This window comes from Myotis myotis, unplaced genomic scaffold, assembly GCF_014108235.1.
Source record: "Myotis myotis isolate mMyoMyo1 unplaced genomic scaffold, mMyoMyo1.p scaffold_m19_p_2, whole genome shotgun sequence".
Classification (NCBI taxonomy): Eukaryota; Metazoa; Chordata; class Mammalia; order Chiroptera; family Vespertilionidae; genus Myotis; species Myotis myotis.
This window is the reverse complement of record NW_023416324.1, coordinates 157,840,044-157,865,615: the sequence shown is the minus strand read 5'-3', so window position 1 is coordinate 157,865,615 and position 25,572 is coordinate 157,840,044. Positions and strand designations below refer to the sequence as shown.

At 37.6% G+C, this 25,572-nt stretch overlaps 1 protein-coding gene across 1 annotated transcript in view; it reads right to left on the bottom strand.

The window, feature by feature from the left end:
- Window positions 1–25,572, bottom strand: part of STXBP5L (syntaxin binding protein 5 like) — a 223,949-nt gene that overhangs the window by 129,450 nt on the left and 68,927 nt on the right. Inside the window, exons 8-12 of the mRNA XM_036351923.1 lie at window positions 23,066–23,149; window positions 19,515–19,638; window positions 15,237–15,315; window positions 6,930–7,084; window positions 2,528–2,600 (exon numbers count right to left, since the gene is read on the bottom strand). Of these exons, the coding sequence (XP_036207816.1) occupies window positions 2,528–2,600; window positions 6,930–7,084; window positions 15,237–15,315; window positions 19,515–19,638; window positions 23,066–23,149 (515 nt within the window). The remainder of the gene's footprint in view (window positions 1–2,527; window positions 2,601–6,929; window positions 7,085–15,236; window positions 15,316–19,514; window positions 19,639–23,065; window positions 23,150–25,572) is intronic.

The window sequence follows — 25,572 nt, the reverse complement described above, 5'->3', positions numbered from 1 at the left end:
CACTATAAAATAATACAAAATAATATTGAAAGTAAAGTGTAACTGAAAAATTAAACTTCTAAAAATACATTTAATTTTAAAAATAAAAAAATAGTGTAGAATTAAAAAAAAGAAAAAATGGTGTCTAGGTTTCTAGTACAGATGGCGAAGTATGTAAATACAGTATTCGCCTCCTCCCATGACCACATCAAAATTACAACTAAACAACAGAACAACCATCATGGAGACCCACCAAAGTCTAGCTGAACAGAAGTCCTATAAATAGGGATATACAAAAGAAGCCACATTGAGTCTGGTATTAGGGAAGAAGAGGTGGAAAGTACTGGTCCCACGCTGATGTGTGGCAGTTCAAAATCAGCAGGAATATCTGGGCTCGAAGATCCTCCCTTGGAAGCAAGGAGTCCAAACTCCCCATCAGGCTCCCCAGCCCAGGGTTCCACAACCAGGAAGAGAAGTTCCCCAAAACTTCTGGCTCTGAACACCAGCAGAGATTGTGGCTGAGTGAGTTAGTGACTCCAGTGAATGCCCTGGAGTCACAGGCATTAGTCTTAAAGGACCCAAACACAAACTTATTGCTGATGGGTTCAATTGCTCTGAGCTCCAGCAGTGCATTGGCAACTCGAAGGATGCCAGGAACATGCAGGGAGGAATTGAATTGTCTGCCTTCAGGGAAAGAGCTAGAGGGGAAACTTTTTTTCCAGACAAAAGTACTGGCAGAAGCCATTGCTTCTTTGCTAAGTTCTTCCCATGTGGGTGCAGGTGGGCATCATATATGAATCTCCATCAATCTGGCTAACACTGCCCCCACCCAATTGATTCCCTTGGACTCACAGCACCCAACTTCTGGACCCACCCAAATCACTGCTGTGCTTTATTGGAGGATCTTTTGATGACTACAGTGATGATGTATGTGGAGCTGTTATTAATGTTAGAGCTAACAGTGATAAGACAGCAATATGGACTACTAAATGTGAAAACAGAGAAATTTTTATACATATAGGGAGGGTATACAAGAAAGATGTGATTGGTTATCAGTCCCATGCAGACACAGCTACTAAGAGCGGCTCCACCACTAAAAATGGGTTTGTTGTTTAAGAAGATACCTTTTGAGTATTCTCATAAGAGACTACATCAAGCTATTGAGATTTGGGAGCTGAACCAAAACCTCTTCAAAAGCAGAGGGGACTGCATTTAAATTTGATTTCCATGTAAATGTTGCTAAGATATAAGAGAAGTCTCATTTGCCTTTGTCATACTCCATGTGGAGACAAAGCCCCGTCTTCACTCTGAGGCCCAACGTCTGGCAGGAGACAGTCTTTAAAATAATAAGAAATGTAAAATTTCATCTTTGTCAAAAGCTATGAAGAAGATAAACATGGGAACTATGAAAGTCCTTAATAGGATACTTGACCAAATTATCTAGATAAAAAAGATTTTTTACTGAGAAAATGATATCTGATTTGAGACTTATAAATAAGACATTCATAATGAGAAGAAGAAAGAGATTATTCCATGTAGAGGAGGAGAAATATACAAAAGTTCTGCAAATATAAGAAGTTAAATGAAGCCCTGCTGTTTTGGCTCAGTGGATAGATATAGGCCTGCAGACTGAAGGCTCCCGGGTTTGATTCTGGTCAAGGACACATACCTTGGCTGCAGGCTCCATCCTCGATCCCCAGCCCTAATTTGGGTGCATGCAGGAGGCAACCAGTTGATGTGTATCTCACATCAATGTTTTTTTCTCTCTCTGTCTCTAGTGTCTCTCCTTTCCTTTCACTCTCTCTTAAAAAAAAAATCAATGGAAAAATATCCTCGGTGAGGATTAACAAAACAAAACAAAAAGCAGTAGCAGCAGCAGCTAAATGAAGATTTGTGGGTCCAGAGCACAGAATGAGGGAAAATCAGATTTATACCTATCATCATTTATAATGAGTATGTGTAGCAAGGAAGACAGAGTTCATCAATTTCAAGTCTATGTTTTATTGTCCATGTAAAGGAGTGGACAGCACCACTCTCACAGCGATATTTTCTATTTGTTCCCATTGCCTACAGCATAACGAGAATTTATGTTAAAAAGTAAAAGAGGGCCTCCATCTTATCTGTCTCCAACATCCTATCCTGCTCTTTTGTACTGACTGAGGAACTAGTCCAATAATACTTTTATCATGTGCCATTTTCCTTTAGACTAGCAGATGGCCACATAGTACACCATACATTTTTTTCATAACAGCTGCTTTTGCTTAGGGAAGTAGCAGGAATGTGATCCAGTTTGTTTGTTCTGATTCTCTAAACATTAGGTGCTGCCTTTAAAATCTCTTTGATGTTCTCAGTGTTCTCTTCACTTTTCCAGTTTAGTTTTCATTACTGAACCAAATTACATTTCTGTAATTCTAGCAAAACAGTCCACATAAAGAATATTTACCATCTAACAATACTAATGCCAATTATTTATAATGCAATCCAGTATTTTAACTGTAATGAACAGATTTAAAAATAGTTAGTGGTATTCTGAACATGCATAACTTACTTGCTTTGTGTCAGATCAACTACAATGAGATCTTTCTCCAGAAGTACTACGACTGCATAGGGTTCTTGAAATTCTACAAGTTAAAAAAAATGAAAAAATTTTCATATTTCACATTCTATAAAATCACCAAACTTACACTTCCTTTATCTCCTGTACAAATGTTATATAAATGATTTGAGAAGACCAAATATGAGTCCAAGTAAGAAGTATGAAGAGCACGTTAAAAAACATATAGGTTGTATTTCTCAAACTTAATGTTTATGACCATGACAAGGAACAAGAAAAAAATGAGAAGTTGCATAGCATAGAGTTAAATATATCTCAAAAATAATGAGGTAGTGATAGTAGATTATTTGAGGAGAGTGAGTCTGTCATCTCCATCTCATAAACACTTATTCTTCTATAACCTTACATTTTAGATTTAATTTCATGCTTGCAAGGAAATCTACTAAAGGAACAGTAGTTCTGCTTCTCTGATCTATGATACATATTATTTCCCTATAAGAGGAACACTAATATTAAAAATTTTACTTTCAATTCAGTGTGATTTAACATGTATTTAAAGATTGCCTACTATGTGCCAAATGGTATACACCTCAAAAAAGCAGAGGATCTAAGGATAGTCTAGGATTTTCAAGTTCTTAAAATTCAACTGGTTCTTTTTCTATTCATCCCTTCCTTTCTCCAATATGTTCCAGAAACTTTGTAAGAGCAAAGGACATATGGAGAATAAAGTTGACAAGGTCCATGTTCTCATGGAGTTTACACTCTAGGGATGTATACAAACCATGAACAGTAATGTGAGCTATAAAAAAATAACATGGATTATGGTATAAGAAATTACTGTGGTTGGTGTGGGAGCACTAATTTAGTTGTAGTGGTCAGGGAAGACATTGCTTTTCATCTATAATAAAGAATAATGGAAAGCCACAATTAAAGTGTTATTCTCAATTGAAAGAAAAAGTTTTTACAAAAACCTTTTACATACATGATATTTGATTTTCAGTAGCTAGAGCAAATATCAATATTTTTCTATTTCATAGGGAAAATTGAGGTCCAAAATGGTTACAAGATTGGCACAAGTTTACAAAGCTAGTGATAGAGCTGAAATTTTAACCCAGAATTCCTGACTCTAAATTCCATCCTGCTTTCATTATACCAGCAGTTTCTACTGGCCAGTTTAGTATTTAATCCTAAATTCAACAATTACTTGGCAGTAATTTCATCCACAGTATTCTAGTCTTGGATGGAAAACTGGAATAGATGGCTTTCACATTCCTTACAGTCCTAAGAAGCTACAGAAACTATTCGTAAATCATATGCTATAAGAGAAAAACTAAACCAAAACCCTAAAACTCAGAAGGAGCATGCCATTGTTTGGGTGTCTATCTATGTGACAATATGCAGTCATACTGCTTGCTACTCAAACTGTTCTCAAACTGAGGCTCTTTGCCCCTTCTGTCTTATTTCTTAAAGTTGTTTTTCAACATTGTTTCAATACTTCTGGGTTGTTTTGTTTTGTTTTTCAATTGGAAGAACATTGGGGTTTTATGCTACTAGTTTTTTCTTTTTCTTGTCTCCCCTCTTTAGGAAAATCATCTGTTGGAAAGCAGATTATTTTTAGGAGACTACATAAGAAGTTCAGTAATAGTGGTTGCCTCTGGAAGGGCAGAGAGAGAAAGTTTTAATTATATACTATTGTGTATTGAAGGGTACTTTTCTGACATTTTCATGTATTATTTTAATTATAAATAGTTAATAAAGTACATTTATATTTTACTGAGTAAAGTTAAACTATTTCTCCTAACCCTTGACCAAAAAAAAGGTCCATCCTCATTACCACTTCTCTGAAAAACGGATATATATGTGGCTTAGAAGTTGATTAGACTTGATTACAATACATTTATAATTTATTATTACTAGAAATTATCCTAAAATTTCTACTGATGTACAGAAATTTATATATAAACGCACACATGGTGTTTGATTTTTGCAACCATACGTTTTGAGTTTTTATTACTGGCATACACATCTTCTTTCTCTAGGCTCTTTAATTGGGAGGAATTTTCATAAACTCAGCTTTTGGTCCTCTGTTCTTTCTTCCTTTCTTTCTTTATCATTCATTCTCGTAACTCCAAAGAACATCTATATTCTGATGTTCACAACTATTAAAGATTTTTCCTGTTCTCTAAACAAATCCATGATCAGACTTACCTTTCTCTCCTTCAAAAAACTATTACTGAATATGTAACTACTATTCTTAAAATTTGTTATCTTTGACTCATCTACCATGCCATTCCTAATCCAATTGTTGACCAAATTCAGTGCATTTTCTTCTTTCAGTTCCTACAGGCAGTACTCTGTTTCAGATCTTGGCCATTTTAAAGCACATTATCACAAAAGCCTGCCAGCTGGAATCTGGAATTTTTTAGATTTCAGTGTCTCTCTTTCTTCAAACCCACAAACTCCTTTTGGGCAAATCATACTAAAAACACTGCTTTCGCCCTAACTGGTTTGGCTCAGTGGATAGAGTGTCGGCCTGCAGACTCAAGGGTCCCAGGTTCGATTCCTGTCAAGGGCATGTACCTTGGTTGCGGGCATATCCCCAGGAGGGGGTGTGCAGGAGGCAGCTGATCGATGTTTCTCTCTCATCGATGTTTCTAACTCTCTATCCCTCTCCCTTCCTCTCTGTAAAAAATCAATAATACACACACACACACACACACACACACACACACACACACACACATATATGTATATATAAAACCACACTGCTTTCTTTCATTTTAGTATTTTCTCAGAATTCCTCTGTAGCTCCCTATTTCCAAATACCTCCAAAGGCTTTCAATTATTTGTCTAAATTGACCTCATGCTAACCTCACAATTTCTAAAACATTTACTCAATATTCTTTTTCAAGACTCAAGTCCCAGGGGATTGTCAAGGGCGGGGGAAAAAAAAGGACACATATGTAATACCCTTTGTAATACTTAAAGCAATAAAACAATAAAAAAGAAAAAAAAAGAGACTCAAGTCATTCTTCAAAGCCTAGCTAAATCCTCTTTCCACAAACCTTTGCATGAATAGTTCAATCACCGACTATTTGACTAGCCTGAAATTAGTACAATTAAAAAACTTAAGATGTCACATTTTTTAAATTTAAGTCACAATTATCTCCCTCATCTGACCATATTTTATATAATTTGACATCAGAGATCAGTTTCATACTTCATTAGTATTCTCAACAAGTTCTTATAGTACTGAGGCCACAGAGGCATCCCGTAAGTATTTGTTAACAACACAGGCAATTTATCTGTCCCCAGCAATTCTAGAAATAAAGTGCCACTTTGATTGTCATCTCTTATCTACTTAACCCATTTTTAAAACATAAAACTAAAGAATAAACCAAATTAATATGTATAATAAAACTCACAATTTATCTTCTTAGTTTATAAAGTACATTAACTTTAGCTTTCCAATAATCATTTGGAATCAATATTATTATTCTCTTTCTACAAGTGATAAATGAAACTCAAACATAAAGTGACTACTTATCCAAGTTCACATAACTAGAAAATGGCAGAGGTAAATCATAAACCCAAATATTCTGCAAGTCTAAGTCTCCAAGTCCAGTGCTCTTTCCCCTATATCTATATGTGGGAATGTATATATACACTATGTTTTAATCATAAACTGATAGTTCCTTTTTGAAGTTTCACCCTTTTAAATGTTTAGATTTCATTATTAAAATATTTCATTATCATTAGATTCCATTATATAATTTACATATAGTTTAGATTAATTTTTATGTTTACAAGTCTTTAAATTTAGGCTGATAAAAATATATCAGCACCTCTCCTCCTGAAGATTCTTCAGACAATTATTCTCAAAATTGAAATAAATCACTAACCACACATCAGCAATCCCAGAGTAATCAGAGGTGCTGCAGTTGCATCTGAAGCAAAGCCAGATGTGAAACAGATGCAGCACCACCAGAGTTACAGATCACTGATATTAGGTAAGTGCTTTAACTTTGATTGGCTTTGGAATGGGATGGGTGGAGCTGGTCTAGGAGAGGCTATTAGGAGACCTCAATTTCCCCAAGCGATTTCACCCTGGACCCCTATAGGACCCTCCCAGCTCAGCTTCCACCATCCTTATCAAAGTTTAAAGCACTTACCTGATATTGAACCTGAAACTCCAGCACTGCTGCACTACATCTGTTTTACTTCCAGTTCTTCAAGTAGGTACAGTTGCAGAACCTGCTCCAGCCCCTGTAGCTCACAGTGTTGTACCACAGTAGATGTCAGCTGTCAAAACTAAAAATATTTAAGCTTAATTTTGTTACGAACTTATTTCAAAAAATGAGTTTTCAACACAAATACTTTCATTTTAGTTACTTACCATTTGGATAGGGTGTTTCACATAAAGTTAGAAATTCAACAATAGGATGATCCATTTCAAGTACTGTAATTGCTTTTCCATGCATGATGGTTAAACTCGGTCTTCTGCAAGCTTTGTCATAAGACAGTCCACCAGAAAATATTATAAATGGTTCGCTATATAGGAAAAAAATTTAATAAGACTGAGAAGTCTTTTTTAGATGACACAATGTCACAGGATTGAGCCAATAAACTGGGTGGAGAGCTTATATAAGGTAATTACACAGTAGGACAAAAATCTTTTCCTGTCCTAAAATATCTCACCCAACAATTTACTATTTTTCCATTTCGCTTTTACTGAATATACATTCTCACCATTAAAATTACTAATGAATCAGTCTTAAGATGTTGAGGTGGGGGAAAGGGAAAGGCAGTGAGGTAGAAGGGAGGTGAAGGGGTCACTGACTCAAAAAGACATTCTCACATATAGTATTAGTTGGTTCCCAAACTTTAAATCACTAAATATAGGCTATGTTAGTTTTTTTCATATTAATCAGTTAGTATGTTGGGTCCCAAATCTCAAAAAGAAAAAGGAGGCAAGTTTCAATATGAAATAAAATGTGACAGTGGCAAACCCAAAATGATAGGAGGTAACATGAAAATTCTATGCAATGGAGTTTCAGTGGGAAAAGGTTATGATAAATAGATGGAGAAAACTAATGTGTAAGGGAAAAATAATTCACCAAACGAAATGTGATCTTATTCTCAATTTTACTTAGTGCCAGCCAGTTCTATTAAGCTTATAAAATTAACATCAATTAATTTTTTAATTCTCTGTTAGTTGCAAGATACAATTAGACAGAGTGGGAATGCGATGACTATAAGATAGCATAGCTGAGAGAAACCAAGATGGCAGCATAGGTAAACACGGGAGATTGCTGCCTCGCACAACCACTTCAAAAATACAACTAAAAGACGGAACGGACATCATCCAGAACCACAGGAAGGCTGGCTGAGTAGAAATTCTACACCTAGAAGGAAAGAGAAAAGCATACCGAGACTCAGAGGAGGTGCGGTGCGGAAGTAAAATACAAGGGTGCAGAGGTGCATGCTGAGAGGGCTGGCGGCTGAGGACATGATTGTCTTTTTCAATTGGGAGGGAGTCTCAAGCTCTGAGCTCCAGTTCCGGGCGAGTCTCTGGGGACCCAGACTCATACGGGAGAAACGGGACTGTCTGGCATCTGTTGGAACTCGAGGGCAGCTTTCTCTCAGAGGTGCTCACAGTGATTGCCAGGGCCTCTGAGGGCAGGACTGAGAGCAGCCATGCTGCTCGCTCCGCCTGCCCTGTTGATCCCCTCGGGCCCTGCCCCGCCCAAGCCGTGCACTGAGGCTTTTGCATATGAGAGGCCAGGCCCTTTGTAATCTGAAAATTACTTAACAAACTGCAGCTGGCGCAAGGCCCCACGGCAACTTGCATTGCTTTACAGCTGGCTTCTGCTGGGTAGCCTCAGGCAGAGGCTAGATTAGCACCTCCTTAGATCCAAGAGCCAGTGTACCCAGTGGTCAGAGTGGGACCATCCAATTACAACTCCTCAGATCCATAAGGAACACACTCAGGGGGCAGACTCAGTGAGCACCAAAGCCCCACTGAAGCAAGTCTTGCCCCATAAGGGTGTCTTCAGCACAGAAGTTCTCCCACTGTAGACACAGCTGATTCTCACAGCCAATTGGCCTGGAGGTCAATTCCTCCCAGTGTTACCTAAACAATCAAGGCTTAACTACAACAACACTGTGCAAAAAGCCCACAAGGGGGTGTACCAAGAGTGTCTACCTCAGGTAATTGGGGAGGCTGAGCCACTGGGCCCTATAGGACACTTAGCACAGAAAGCCACTCTATCGACACAGCGAAGCATAAAAAATGCCGAGACAAAGAAACAGGACACAAATGACAGAAATGGAGGAAAGCAAACTACTGGATATAGAGTTCAAAACCACACTTTTAACGTTTTTCAAGAATTTTCTAGAAACCGATAATAAACTTAATGAGACCCTCAAGAAATCTAGTGAGACCCTCGAGGTTATGAAAAAGGACCAACTAGATATTAAGCATACACTGACTGAAATAAAGAGTATTATACAGAGTTCCAACAGCAGATTAAAGAATCGCAAGAATCAAGTCAAAGATTTGAAATACAAAGAAGCAAAATGCACCCAACTGGAAAAACAAAAAGAAAAAAGAATCCAAAAATATAAAGATAGTATAAGGAGCCTCTGGGACAACTTCAAGCATACCAACATCCGAATTATGGGGGTGCCAGAAGAAGATAGAGAGCAAGATATTGAAATCCTATTTGAAGAAATAATGACAGAAAACTTCCCCTACCTGGTGAAGGAAATAGACTTACAAGTCCAGGAAGCGCAGAGAACCCCAAACAAAAGGAATCCAAAGAGGACCACATCAAGACACATCATAATTAAAATGTCAAGAGCAAAAGACAAAGAGAGAATCTTAAAAGCAGCAAAAGAAAGAAAGTCAGTTACCTATAAGGGAGTACCCATACAACTGTCAGCTGATTTCTCAACAGAAACTATGCAGGCCAGAAGGGAGTGGCAAGAAATATTCAAAGTGATGAATCCCAAGAACCTACAACCAAGATTACTTTACCCAGCAAAGCTATCATTCAGAATTGAAGGTAAGATAAAGAGCTTCACAGATAAGAAAAAGCTAAAGGAGTTCATCACCACCAAACCAGTATTATATGAAATGCTGAAAGGTATCCTTTAAGAAGAGGAAGAAGAAGAACAAGGTACAGATACAAATTATGAACAAGAAATACACATCTATCAACAAGAGAATCTGAAAATCAAGTGAATAATCTGATAAACAGAATGAACTGGTGATTATAATAGAATCAGGGGCATAGAAAGGGAGTGGACTTACTATTCTTGGGGGGTAAAGGGGTGTGGGCAATGCGGGAAGAGACTGGACAAAAATCATGCACCTATGGATGAGGACAGTGGGTGGGGAGTGAGGGCGGAGGGTGGCGTGGGACCTGGGTGGAGGGGAGTTATGGGGGGAAAAAAGAGGAACAAATGTAATAATCTGAACAATAAAGATTTAATACATTAAAAAAAAAGATAGCATAGCTATTAGAAAGTTATTAAATAGCTTCATAATTTTTCACTTTTCTCCAGTTAATACCTATATCTCTAATATCTATACTAATAAAAGGGTAATATGCTAATTAGACTGGGAGACCTTCCGGACGTTCTTCTGGACAAAGCCATGGTGGCGGGACCGAGGTAGAGGCAGTTAGAGGCCAAGAGGGGAGGGCAGTTGTGGGTGATCAGGCTGGTGGGGGGTGGGGCTGGTGGGGGTAAGCAGACCAGCAGGGGGGCCAGTTTGGAGTGAGCAGGCCAGCAGGGGGGCAGTTGGGGGTGATCAGGCTGCCGGGGGGTGGGGGGCATTGGGGGAAAGCAGGCTGGCAGGAAGAGTGGTTAGAAGCAATCAGGCAGGCAGGCAGGCAGGTGAGCGGTTGGGAGCCAGCAGTCCCGGATTGTGAGAGAGATGTCCGACTGCTGGTTTAGGCCCAATCCCTGTAAACCGGCTGTAGGACATCCTTCGAGGGGTCCCAGATTGGAGAGGGTGCAGGCCGGGCTGAGGAACACCCCCTCCCCCGTGCACAAATTTCATGCACTGGGCCACTAGTATGTATATTAAAAAAAGTAAGTGATGATATAAAGTATTTTCAATAAGTAAGTATCAAACAGAAAATACTCTTGTTAATTTTTTTTAAAAGAGCTAAATACTTTTAGTGTTCCAAATTCTTTGAGAATACATGCTTCTCTAAATAATTCACTTCCATCCATCTGATAAACTGAAAGATCTACTTATTTCTAGAAATCACTTAATAAAACTTCCCTTTCTCTTCTGTTTTGTACTGTACATAGTATCAAACATTACCAATAGGACATTTGCTAATTTTATGCTGGCTATATACTACAACAACAACAACAACAACAACAACAACAACAACAAAAAACCTTTAAAAAGTTGCCATCCAAGAAATATTCAAAGTGATGAATACCAAGAACCTACAACCAAGATTACTTTATCCAGCAAAACTATCATTCAGAATTGAAGGTCAGATAAAGAGCTTCACAGATAAGGAAAAGCTAAAGGAGTTCATCACCACCAAACCAGTATTATATGAAATGCTGAAAGGTATCCTTTAAAAAGAGGAAGAAGAAGAAAAAGGTAAAGATACAAATTATGAACAACAAATATGCATCTATCAACAAGTGAATCTAAGAATCAAGTGAATAAATAATCTGGTGATCATAATAGAATCAGGGACATAGAAAGGGAATGGACTGACTATTCTTGGGGGGGGGAAAGGGGTGTGGGGGATGCGGAAAGAGACTGGACAAAAATCGTGCACCTATGGAAGAGGACAGTGGGTGGGGAGTGAGGGCGTAGGGTGGGGCAGGAACTGGGAGGAGGGGAGTTATGGGGGGGAAAAAAGGAACAAATGTAATAATCTGAACAATAAAGATTTAATTTAAAAAAAAAGTTGCCATCAAAACCTATATATAAAATACCTGTACTAATTATTTATAATTCTGTCAATATTCTGACAAAATTATTTGAGTTGTAAGCTATACAAGCAATAATGCTCTAATTTATTTTCCTTGAATCCTTCATCAATTGACTTGAGTTAGTCTTTCCCCAGTAATTTGACATAGTAAATTACTCACCTAAAAATAGTGCTATTAAGAAACATTTTTATTCTTTCTATAAATTACACATATATTATTAAGAAGATTTTTCCAGATTTAAAAATCATTTCTAATGAAATGACTATGGGTTTCTGTATCTTTATTGGTTGGTTGCTTTATTTCACATCAGGGATCATGACTTGGAGAACATAGTACCTTTTCATACATATTGACCTCAATATCTGTTCCAAATATTAATAAAGGCATAACTATCTACTTATTTCCATGTAAAAGTGAATTTACTCTCATCTCCTAGTACTAATCTAAACATAGATCAAAACAATTTACTCTCCCTCTTTTTTTGTAAGCACATTGCAAAATATGTCCTTTCTCTTAAAAAAAATTATTTTGTATTTATTTATTTATTTTCCCATCACCATTTTTGCTCCCTATACCCTCCTCAACCTCAACCACCTCCCCTGTTCTTTTGAAAGAGAGCAAATCATTTTTGCTATCATTATGACTCTGTATCAGAAAATACTGGGTATAGACTTAATTATACATGTACTTCTTTGTAAACTACTGAATGATTGAATAAAAAGTTATTTACTCAGGAAAATGCTCAGGGAACCACTCATAGATAATTGCATTAGAAATTTAATTATTGCGGTAAATCCTCATAAGTATTACCCTCATTTTATTAATGAAGTTAAATAACTAAGCAGAAAAACCCAAAAGAAAACTGAGGTCTGTCAGACTTCTAAACCTGTTCTTCTAAACAGTGGTCTGTAGTGCCTGTAGTAATAAATAGCTACAATTTACTGAATGATTACCATGCATATCCTATAAAATAAAGAGGTAATATGCAAATTGACCATCACACCCCCACAACATGGCTGCCTATGACCAGGCCTGCAGGGGCATTAGTAAGGGACGACCAAACGACTGAACAAGCAGGCTGCATGGGGTGAACAGGCCAGCAGGGAGAGGGCAGTTGGGGGCAACCTGGCTGGCAGCGGGGTTAGGGGCGACCAGGCCAGCAGGGGGGGCAGTTAGGGGTGATCAGGCCAGCATGCAGAGGCAGTGAGGGGCAATCAGACCAGCATGGTGTGGGGAGGGGGAGTTAGGGGCAAACAGGCAGGCAGGCAGGCAGGTGAGCGATTAGTAGCCAACAGTCCAGGATTGTGAGAGGGATGTCTACCGGGCCTGAACCAGCAGTTGGACATCCCCCAAGGGGTCCCAGATTAGAGAGGGTGCAGGCTGGGCTAAGGGGACACCCCCTGTGCACGAATTTCATGCACCGGGCTTCTAGTCCTATATAATAAAAGCCTAATATGCAAATCGACCAAACAGCAGAACAACCAGTTGCTATGACATGCATTGACCACCAGGGGGCAGACACTCAATGCAGGAGCTGCCCCCAGCCTGCAGGCCCCAGGCCCGGCAAGGCAGGTGCCGGCGGGGGCCCTCCCCGATCGCCCCACTAGTCACCCCACAGAGGGAGGCGACCAGCAGGGGAGTGGGGGAGTGGGGCCGGCAAGCGGGTGGCGCCAGGCTGGCCAAGGCAGGTGCCAGCAGGGACCCCTGACTGCCCCACCGGTGGCCCCACAGATCGGCCTTGATCACTGGCCAGGTCTAGGGACCCTACCCATGCACTAATTTCATGTACCGGGCCTCTAGTTGGTAAAATGTTGGCATATACTGTGCTGCGTGTATATATAAAGTAAAATTTATGTAATCCTCAAAACCTTATAATTCTCAGTCCTGATGAGGAAAGTATTATCAGCCCCATTTTGTAGATGAGGAGTCCGGGATTAATGCAGATTAAATAACTTGTTAGCTTAAAGCAGATAGTGCATGGATGGACAAAGATTCAAATCCAGACTCCGAAGTCCATGTTTTTCATTTCTAGTCTAATGTTTTTCAAACTGTAGAATACAACTTAATAGTTGTGTGGCAAAAAATAAAAATGTTCTTAATAACTTGACACTTGCAAACCATATCTGCCCTTTGAGATTTTATAATTCATGACATATGTTAAAGATCTGAGAAATCATAAAGGATCCAATTTACTTTTATATAACCCAGAGAATTTCTCAGATTTCTCTAATTTATTTGATTATAGATTCCTTTCTTCCATGAATACAATCAATGATTAAAAGGGACACAATTTGGTAAATGCTGTACCATACTAGTAAATATCTTCTTTATTACTAATACAAATGCATCCTGGGTTATTATACAGGAAATTAAAATCCATGTAATTTACAGTGTTTTTATACATAAGGAAAACATTAATAAAACTAAAAATTATCAATGCACACAACTTGGATAAATTTCAAAGGCATTCTGTTGGTGAAAGCAGGTAGGCTCCCCTGGCCAGTTTGGCTCAGTTGGTTGGAGCATCATCCCATACACTGAAAGGTCTTGGGTTGATTCTGATCAGGGCATATATCCAGGTTTTGGGTTCAATGCAGGAGCTGCCCTCTGGTGGTCAGTGCGCTCCCACATGGGGGAGCTCTGCTCAGCCATAAGCCAGGCTGATGGCTGCCAGTACAGCAGTGGTGGTGGGAGCTTCTCCTGCCTCCTCAGCAGCACTAAAGATGTCCGACTGCAGCGTAGGTCTGCTCCCCGCTGGCAAGTGGACATCCCCCAAGGGCTGCCGGGCTGCCAGAAGGATGTCTGATTGCCAGCTTAGGCCCAATCCTCCGGGGAGCAGGCCTAAGCCAGCAGGTGGTCATCCCCCGAGGGGTCCCAGACTGAGAGAGGGTACAGGCCGGGCTGAGGGGCCCCCCACCCTGAGTGCACAAATTTTTGTGCACTGAGCCTCTAGTATATATATAAAAGGCTAATATGCTAAGTGTCCCTCCCTCCATCTGACTGGTCACTATGACGTGCATTGACCACTAGGAACAGACACTCAATGCAGGAGCTGCTGAGCTGCAGTGACTTGGCAGCCATGGTTCTCGGGTGACACACCCTGAAACCAGAGAAGAGGGAGCCTGATTCCTCGTGGGCCACTCAATTCCACCTTCGGTCATGCGTTATGTTGTTGCTGGGTCACTGTTGGCCCCGAATCTGGTTTACTGCACACTTGCATTTGCATTCCACACCCTGTATGACAGCAACTTTGAAGAGTGCCCTCTCACACTTCAGGACCCCTTGGGCGATGTTGGAGAGCCTGTTTCGGCTTGATTCCCCACAGGACAGGCTGAGGGACCCCACCTGCCTGAGGGACCCAGCTCACTCCGCAGACTGCTTTTGAGCCACAGCGCCACCCCAGGTGGGGCCACTGGGAAGGGACCACGGGATGTTGGCTCCAGGGCATGCCTGGCCTGTCTCGTCCAGTCCCACCTCGCTGGCCACCTTCTAATTAATTTCCTTTCAATGTGCACGAATCCATGCACCAGATCACTAGTATTCATAATAATGATCATCACACATATGCTTATTAAACAGTAAGATTTCTGTTATTGTTAATGTAAAGGATTCAACCAGGTAATATAATTATGTAAAACTTTAAGCAATACATCAACATTAAAAGTTATCTACCTTTCTTGTCTCTGTTTATTGCATATTTTCCAATAATCCCCAAAGTAAAAGTGCATACCTGTTTCTACAGGTCTTGTATTCTACTTTAAGTATTGGTTTACAAGATTCAGATTTTCTTCCTTCTCTTTGACTTTTTCCTAAAAAAAGAAAAAGAATTTTATTAAATCTGATTTAAATTCTACTAGTCCATGAGAAATAAAAAGTTTGACTAAAGAAATATAAAGAAAATAATAATGTAATATGTATTTTTCCTGATAGGACAAACACATGTCTATGTAGCCTAACATTTTTGTTGAATTTGTAAACAATTTATTGAATCCTGATATTTGACTGCTATATAGTCAATAAAGTTATATGTAAACGTATCAAGTTTATATTGTTTTACATTCTACATGTATAAGTATAGTCTTATGTAAGAGTACTTTAATTATTTAAGTTCCTTTTTTTTAAATCCTCAATCGAGGATATACTTTTGATTTTAGAGAGAAAGGAAGGTAGAAAGAGAGAGAGAGAGAGGAAACATTGATGTGAAAGTGAAACACTGATTGGTCACCTACTACACATGCCCTGACCTGAGATCAAATCTGCAACCTAGGTATGTGCCCTAACTGGGAATTGAACCTGTGACCTTTTGGTGTATCATACAATGCTCCAACCAACTGAGCCACACCAGCCAGAGCTAATTATTTAAGTTTCAAGATAAAATAAACAATCTTTAAAATGAAAGCACACATACATATTTATGCACAAAATGAAATGTATTATTATGAAGATCCATACTCAACATTTTATCTATAACACAAGCAAACCCCATTCATTTGCAGAAAAACATGCTATTCAAAGCTTACAGACTATCAATATCATTGCATTTTCATTAAATTCATTTAAAGGAAAGTTCATTAGATGATAAACACAGATAGTATGTTTCATGATTTTAAAAAGTAAATTTAATGATGTATTCTATTTGCATACAACAAAAATAGTGGTTTCTTGTAGGGGAAAGATTATGTTGTTTAGATTTTATAAGATTTTGAATAAAGAATCAGAAAGTATGAAATGGAAACAAAGCTACTTCTGCATTTATTTTTTAAAATATATTTTTATTGATTTCAGAGAGGGAAGGAGAGGGAGAGAGAGAGAGCTAGAAACAATAATGATGACAGAGAATCATTGATTGTCTACCTCCTGCATGCCCCCTACTGGGGATCAAGCCCACAACCCAGGCATGTGCCCTTAACCAGAATTGAACTCAGGACCCTTCAGTCCACAGGCCGACTCTATCCACTGAGCCAAACCAGGTAGGGCTACTTCTGCATTTAACCTCTTATCTTTCAATTTATGTTTTTGTTTATATTCTGTCTCATTTTAATAAAATTGACATTTTTAGATGATTTATACATTTTTTTATTTTAAGTACCCTTATTTATTCTTGTAGTGCTACAGTTGTTTATAGACACAGATACCTATTATAAGTAGGTGTTTACATGCATATATGTTTAAGTTTTCAGGATAGCTTTAGAATGGCTCAGCCAAATCCAAATAGGATGTCAAGATAGTTATATTTAATATGTTTAAAGGGTAGGGTATTAGCATAAAACACGCCATATCTGCTCCATGGCATTTTTTCTAAAATTGCTTTTTCTTTTACCCTATGTCAATAAGGAGGCAACTAATAATAAAATACTGGTCATAATCATTCTCATTTTAAAAAAGATGTAAAAGTATCTATTATATATAAAAAGTAATTGCTGACATAATATGTAAATTGTGATGCCTTACAAAGAGACAACTCTGGCTCAAGATTCACACTGAACAGTGGTCTTGGGATTGAGGAAGATCTGGTTGGTGGTTACTGGTTTGGGTAATGAGTGGGATAAGAGAACTGAAGGAAGCAAGAGCCAAGAAAGAGACCCATCCTTTACACAGTGATGTCATTTTTAGCCAGTGCTTCTCTAATAATCACCAAGCCGTTAATTAACCACAACAGTATATTTACAGTTGTTTATACATCTGGAAGCAATTACTAGTTTTCAACCAATACACATCAGTATTATACACCAATTTTAATAGAAAAGCTATCCAATTAATTAATGTTTTACTTCAATTTCCAACTCCAAAATTATTTTTTGGGTGAAGGATTTCTGCTTTAATTATATTTGTTGCCTGTCAGTAATTGAAGTAGCTTAAATGTCATATTGTATAAAAAATTGGATTTATTGATACTCCTTATGCTCAGAGTACTGTACTATTTGTCAGGGTACAAAGAAATAACTGACCATCTAGAAGCTTAAAATGTACTAAATTAAACAAAAAAATATATAAAAATGACAAAGGAAGTACCATAGGCAAATCATGTGTCTAACTCATAGGTAAAAAGGAGAATTATAATAGAAATTAGAAAATACTTCAAACTGAATATTAACAAAAATTACATATTATTAATGAAATTACATATAAAATTTATAGGATACAGCTGAAGTAGTACTTAAGGGAAAATTTTTTATTTTAGAAAATAAAAATAGTTGAACCAGAAAAAAACAAACCGAATCCAAAGAATATAGATAGATATGACAATGGAGGCCTCTATTGTTGAAATCACTGACACTGGCTTCACTATGTCATAGTGAGGCAGCAGGAATTTAATTTGATGTATATGTTATGAGAGATGCAGATGCTGATGTTTTCAACAACTTTGAACAGACTGCATTTCTTTCAAAAACTGAATTATAGAAAAACCCAAACTGATAAAATAAATATAGATATGATAAAATATATGAAAGTATCAGTTACCCAGTCAAGCCAAAAAGAACTTGTATCAAAATTGACTAGTGAGAATATAAGTAAATATAAAATGTATGAATCAGCTATATTACATATTTGCAAATAAAAGTTAAAATTGGGGGGGAGGGGAGAGTTGATGGGGAGGAGAACCCATCACAGAAACAAATAATTAAACCTGAGTAGATGTACAGCAAATACGTATCCAAAGTATCCATAACAGCAATTATTTTTATTTTTATTTTTTTTTATTGATTTCAAAGAGGAAATGAAAGGGAAAAAGAGATAGACACATCAATGATGAGAGAGAATCATTGATCGGCTGCATCCTGCACACCTCCTACGGGGATTGAGCCTGCAGCCCGGGCATGTGCCCTTGACCGAAATTGAACCTGGGACCCTTTAGTCCACAGGCTGACCCTCTATCCACTGAGCCAAACCAGCCCTGCACAGCAATCTTTAAATAAAGCATCTCATGTAAGTGTCTAAATTTAAAGTAATTTCTAAGTAAAGCAGTTCAGATTAAATGTATTAATCATCTGCAGATGGAACATGCAGCTGTGATACAAAACATGGCACACTAACACAAGATGAAATAATTCCATCTTGTGATTTATAAGTCACCCATTATTTTAAAAACACACTGTTTTCTAAATGTTACACTTTATAAATGCTCAGAAACTATAAAGTAGAATGTGTTTGATTAAATGGTAGGTTTTGACCTCTCTAAGAAACAACCAATACCTTGAGGTAAACACAGAATTCTGATCACCAATATTCTTGAAAATAATATGGTCATCTCAATCAAAGATAGGTGGACATGCCCAACATAAATGCTAAATACTCTTTTCAATGAGGAAGATAAAATAAATACAACCTATAATAGTAAAGGCGAACCTTTTGAGCTCGGCGTGTCAGCATTTTGAAAAACCCTAACTTAACTCTGGTGCCGTGTCACATATAGAAATTTTTTGATATTTGCAACCATAGTAAAACAAAGACTTATATTTTTGATATTTATTTTATATATTTAAATGCCATTTAGCAAAGAAAAATCGACCAAAAAAATGAGTTTGCGTGTCACCTCTGACACGCGTGTCATATGTTCGCCATCACTGACCTATAATAATACCACAGTCCTCATAATTTAGTGGAACCAAATGGCAGAAATGGAAATAAATGCAATAACTAGAAAACAACAGGTAACAAGGCAGTATAGGAATTAGGTCTGAAAGTCAGATCTAAGTAATGCCATTCTCCTTAACACTTAAAAACTGGCCAAATATCCTTTATTATCTCCTCTGTTTCAGATATATCAACCATCCATTATCCAATTTTTGGTTGGAAAGGTCTATATAAATACCACTTACTAAGTAGGAAAGTGGATAGACAGGAAGTTTGGGGCATAATGTGGGGGGTCTGAATGAGGTATAAAATAGGTATTTAGAATCAGAAGCTATGTCCTATTGCTTCTTTCTACCAAACACATTGATACCACCTCTTTAAATCAAAGCACTATAATTCTATAGTTTATTCCTTTTGAAAGCATGCTTCTTACCATGTGGAATTGTGATCTGAAAAGGACGGCTTGGGTTTTTCAGGTTCCATAAAGTCAAGCTACCATCTGAATGACTGCACATGAACTGTCTGCCCTCATGATGCCAATCAATTGAATGAATAGCCTAATGGAATAACAATTAAAAACAAGTAGAGTGAGAGAAAGTTGATGTTATATCATTCTATATTTTAAAGAAAAATTATTGACATAAAACTATTATAGCAATAACACTTAAGAAACATACATAATTTTTCTGACCCAGATTATACTATCTTTGATTCATCCTTTTGTGGGCTTATAAAAGAGTACAAAAACTCATCTCCTGAGATAAATACAAGTTAAGTAAATTGTCTAACATCATTAGATCCCATAACTTGTTATAAATTCTACATCCTCCCTGTATCCTATAATGTTTCTTTGAAAAATTGTTTACATAGAAGTAAAAGAAAGGTTATCTGAAGATGATTTCTGGTAAGGTAGTGAGCTAGTTCCACTTAAAGTAGCTAATTTATAAAACAATTTACATAAGAGCCACCATCTCTAATGATGAGCCAGACCAATGGGAAGTACTTTATGTACATTATTTCATTTAATCCTATAAAACAGGTATTATTTTTTCCAATTTACACATGGGAAAATAGGCCTAAAGAGATTGAGGTACTTGTTCAGGTCACACAAGTCAAAGTTCAAGTCTATCTAACTAAAAAACGCATATTCAATCATTGTAGTACCATATTGCCTCCAACATAAAAAATTCAAATTGATTTGAAGCAAGAAGAATTAATTTTTTATATTTACAGATTCACTCTGTAGTTGTGAAAGAAAACTAAAAAGTATTACTCCATTTTCCCAAATTTATTCCCAGTGGTAGCATAAAGTAGGTGCTCTAGTAGACATAAAAGCTGAACAGATATATGCAACAGGAGCCTTTCCTTAAGGCAGCGGTTCTCAACCTGTAGGTCGCGACCCCTTTGGGGGGTCAAACGACCCTTTCACAGGGGTCGCCTAAGACCATCGGAAAACACATATTTAATTACATATTGTTTTTGTGATTAATCACTATGCTTTAATTATGTTCAATTTGTAACAATGAAATTGGAGGTCACCACAACATGAAGAAATGTATTAAAGGGTCGAGGCATTAGGAAAGTTGAGAACCACTGCCTTAAGGGGACTTAGAGAATAATGAGTTAGGAAAGACTGAGGTAAATGAACTTCCAAACAATAATTATTTTTTTAAAATATATTTTATTGATTTTTTACAGAGAGGAAGGGAGAGAGATAGAGAGAGTTAGAAACATCGATGAGAGAGAAACATCGATCAGCTGCCTCCCGCACATCCCCCACTGGGGATATGCCCGCAACCCAGGTACATGCCCTTGACCGGAATCGAACCTGGGACCCTTCAGTCCGCAGGCCGACGCTCTATCCACTGAGCCAAACCGGTTTCGGCCAAACAATAATTATTATTAGAGTTACAGATAACTGATGCTAAAGTAATCATTAGACATATCATAAAGTAAAAAGGATATAAGCTATACTTTAAAAGATAAGATTTGATTAAGTGGAAAAGATAATATGAAACTGTGGACTTATGTTTTTTTCTCACCCCGCTCTTCATTACTAGGCAGAGAAGGGAAATGTCACTTCTTGCCACCTCTATGTGTTAACTTGGATGATCCTCAGTTAAGTTCTCTCAGACTGCTTTTCTACATATGGTGGGGGCAGAGAAAATGCCCTCAGGCCCATCCCTTCTTCCTATCCCAGTCAATTTCTACCTCTTAGAGAAGACATATCAAAATAATAGCTACAACACAAAACCAAAACAAGTAAGTACTATAAAAGAAGTATACATATTGTACAGAAGAGCAGACATGTAAAAACAACTTGTTATTAGAAAGGAGAATGTCAAAGAGTGCATTATTGAAGAGGTGGCATTTGACCTGACTTAATGAATAAATATTCAATTTCTAATTATTTGTTTATACCCTACCCTTTTCTTAAAAAGGACTTTAAAGCTCTACTAAAATACAACTAATTCAAAAAGAATTCAAAAATGTAGAAAACAGAAACGAGGTTCCACTGTATGTCTTAAAATGATAATCTTGTTAGTAAAAGCCACTGAAAAGGTAAGAAACCAAAGGAAATGATACATATATCATATAAATCAATATTCAAAATGATTTCTAGGTAGAAAGTACTTAGAGTGCAGTAGTCCACTGACTTAAACATAGTTAAACCTTATTTAAACATTTCATTGTAAATACTTTTGCTTGCTTTTTAAGGTTAGAAACATTCCTTCAACTGTTTAAGACCATAAGAAAACTATCGATTCAGCATTTTCCTCTGGATTTCCTTTTTAGCTGCTCTACTCTAGTTCCAACTGGCTAAATTCCCAGATGGTATTTAGACTTATCTAGCTGAGATAAGAATAAGGTCTTGAGAAAGGTAACCATCTCCATCCTTATCTTTACATTCTGTGTATTTAACAAAAGGAAAATCCTTCTTTCATTATGATTTAAGATGCCCCAAAATTTTATCATAAAGAGTATATTTGTATAACATCACTTGCCGTAGTATTTTTCACCAAGCGTGCCCACATTACCTGTAAATCTTTGGCTATCCTTAAGTATCAAAACTTAAAAACTGTTAAGAGGGGACTGGAGGGAGCACAGAAAGGGTTATAAAAGAAATGTTTTTAAAATTTATTTTTATATTTATATCAGTGCTATCTTACATTCTTCTGAACTCTTTCCCTATAAGCATAGGTGATACCAGACAGCAATTGTTGACCTGTATATTCCTCTTATCTCTCCCTAGTCTACCATTTTAAATGAAATCACAGATGTTAATCTTTATTTTCACACCTATAAGAGGTAATTCCCCTTTCTTTCTCACCTTTGCCTCCAGCTTCACTGTCTTCACATTAGCCTTTCCTGATGATGGAAATAATTAATGGCCTAGAATCAATCTCTGAACATATGAAGTATCAGGTCAGAGACTATTCCTTTATAAATAGGAGTTAATTGCTTTCTCTAAATGAAATCAGCCTCAACTACGTACAATAAAACTTCAAGATCTTACTGACTCTTATTATTAGGCATTACTATGTACAAAATCTCTATTCTAAGGCAGCAGTACTAGAAGATAAGACCATTCAACAACTTAAATTTGATGATACATAAAAATAATTTTCTGTGTGAATAGTGTCTTTAGAGACCTTAAGGATAATGAGTTAAGACAAAAGCACACAGCCTAAAGAAAGGAAAAAAACTTTAGATGAAGGTGGCTATACGCTATAGGTAATAGGCACCAAAGTATATAAGATGCCATAAAGGGCCCAAAAAATGGGCAGTCAAGGCAGAATTACCACTCAGGAAAACAACCCAGAATTGGAACTTGTGCAAATGCCAACAGGAAGTATGAGGCATTGAATGAGAATCAGTCAGTGTCCCAATGATAAGAATACTGGTAACATACAAAGCTTAAAAGCAAAAAAACAGACACAAAGTCATAACACTGTTTCAAGTATTTCAGGAGAAGTCACTTACCTCATCATAATAAAGTCTCAGTTCTGCTCTTTTAGATTTCAAGTCCCAGAATACCACAGTACCATTTTCATAACCTATTAGCAGCTGGGAAACATTAGAACAATCATTTTGTAATGCTAACATTAATTTTAACTTGTTCCAAATAAAATTTAATGTTAATACATTAAAATTAAATACTATATAATACAACTTTATTTAGAATACCAATTTTTCCAGATCCTGAATATAGACTTCCTATGTTTTAAAAAACTGGCAAATATGCTATTTCAATATAAACATTTACCAATTAAATCTTCCTCATTCCAAAGAGAAATTGAGGAAATATGTAAAAATACATGACACAACAAAAAAATAGATAAGGAAATTGAAGCAAAAGAAAAAAGGGATAGAAAAAATAAAGATGAAATAAAGGATGAAATGAAGTAAGTTTAATAAATTATGTATAATGCCATTCAATCCTATACACTTGAAAATGTGGCCACAAATTTGGCATCTAGTTTCTCTATATCAAGTTCTTTTTTTCTTTGATTTATAACAGCATTTTAAACTCAAATTTATGAACACTTAGAGGTTCATTAAAAATGGTTAATAACTGTTTATAAACCAATAAATAAGAAAATTAAAATACATGTTCTTCATCCTATACAAGAGAAACATGCAAATTAACCGTCCCTCCGCTACACTCAAGCCATGCCCACAAGCCACGCCCAACAGCCAATCAGGAGCGAGTATGCAAATTAACCCAACTAAGATGGCGGCAGCACCAGAGCCAGAGCAAGAGGCTTGGGTTGCCCCTGGCGATGGAGGAAGCCAAGCTTCCCGCCTGCCCTGGCCGGCTGGCCCTCGGCTCCATTCAAGGCTACAAAGTTTCAATTATAGAAGATAAATAAATCTCAGAAAAGAAAAAAGGAAAGGCTGGGAGCTTGGGTCACCAGGGCGCATGGCCAGCCTGAAAACGACCCTCAGCCCCTCACCCAGGCTGGCCAGGCACCTCAATGGAGACCCCCACCCTGAAGGGGGTGTGGGCAGCCTGAAAAGGGTCCTCAGCCCCTCACTCAGACTGACCAGGCACCCCAGTGGGGACTCCCAACCTGAAGGGGGTATGGCCAGCCTGAAAACGGCCCTCAGCCTCTCACCCAGGCTGGCCAGGTGCCCCAGCGGGACCCCCACTCTGATCCAGGACACCCTTCAGGGCAAACCAGCCAGCCACCACCCGTGCACCAGGCCTCTATCCTATATAATAAAAGGGTAATACGCAAATTGACCCTAACAGATCAATTGAGAATGACTGGTCACTATGACACACACTGACCAACAGGGGGTAGTTCCTGGTGGTCAGTGTGCTCCCACAGGGGGAGCTCTGCTCAGCCACAAGCCAGGCTGCCAGCCTCCTCAGCAGTGCTAAGGATGTCCGACTGCAGCTTAGGTCTGCTCCCTGCTGGCAAGTGACATCTCCCGAGGACTCCCAGGCTGCCAGAGGGATGTCTGACTGCCAGCTTAGGCCCAATCTCCCCAGGGAGCTGGCTTAAGCTGGCAGGTGGACATCCCCCGAGGGGTCCCAGACTGAGAGAGGCACAGGCTGGGCTGAGGGGCCCCCCCTCCCCCGCGAGTGCACAAATTTTTGTGCACCGGGCCTCTAGTTTTTAAAATAAAAGAATCTGAGAACAGATAATTATAAGATCATATTCAAGTTTCAACTAGTGCTAGCCATGCTGATTTTTGCTATGATTCTGAGTGCTTATGTTTCATTAAATTTAATCTATCCTTGGTTGAAAAAACAGGGAGGATAAAAATAGGCCAGTATTGAAATAATAATATTGCCCATGGAGTTGCCTTAGGATGACTTTCTAGAAATCTATTAATATTTCTCTGATGAGAATTGTTATACAGTATGATGTTTCAATATTCAAAAAAACAAAAATCTAGTGGTAAAATGGAAAATATAGTGCTGGTTATAAACTACTCCAACATAGCACCCTGGGACTTAATCACTTACACAAAAAATAACAAACCAGCTAGTAGTTTTAACAGGAAATAAACAGAATTTCATATATCAGGTCAGGAAAGCAATGTATGCTTATTTTTGAAGCTATAACATATTCTTATTTTGTTTTTAAACCATAATCAATAAATTTTAAAATTGATTTAACAAAACAATTGAGCTTCTTTACAAACTAAAGGGCATGACTTGCTGAATTTACAGTGTAAATTTAAAGAATAATTCCTAAAATAAAATTTACATAAAGTCATGCATATTGTACTAAGATGTATTTCAACTTCAAATAAATTCTTTTTACATACCAGAGAAAATGATGGATAATAAAACCAATTCCTATTGGATAATGATGGATATGTAGTATATGAGAAAAATTCCTACAGAGTATATGGAAGTGAGATTTGTACATCTAAAGAGTTTGAAAAATCTGACTTAAGTGAAAAAATCCTATATATTAAAAGCCTAATATGCTAAGTGTTTGGTTGACCGATAGGCTGTCCAACCAATCAAA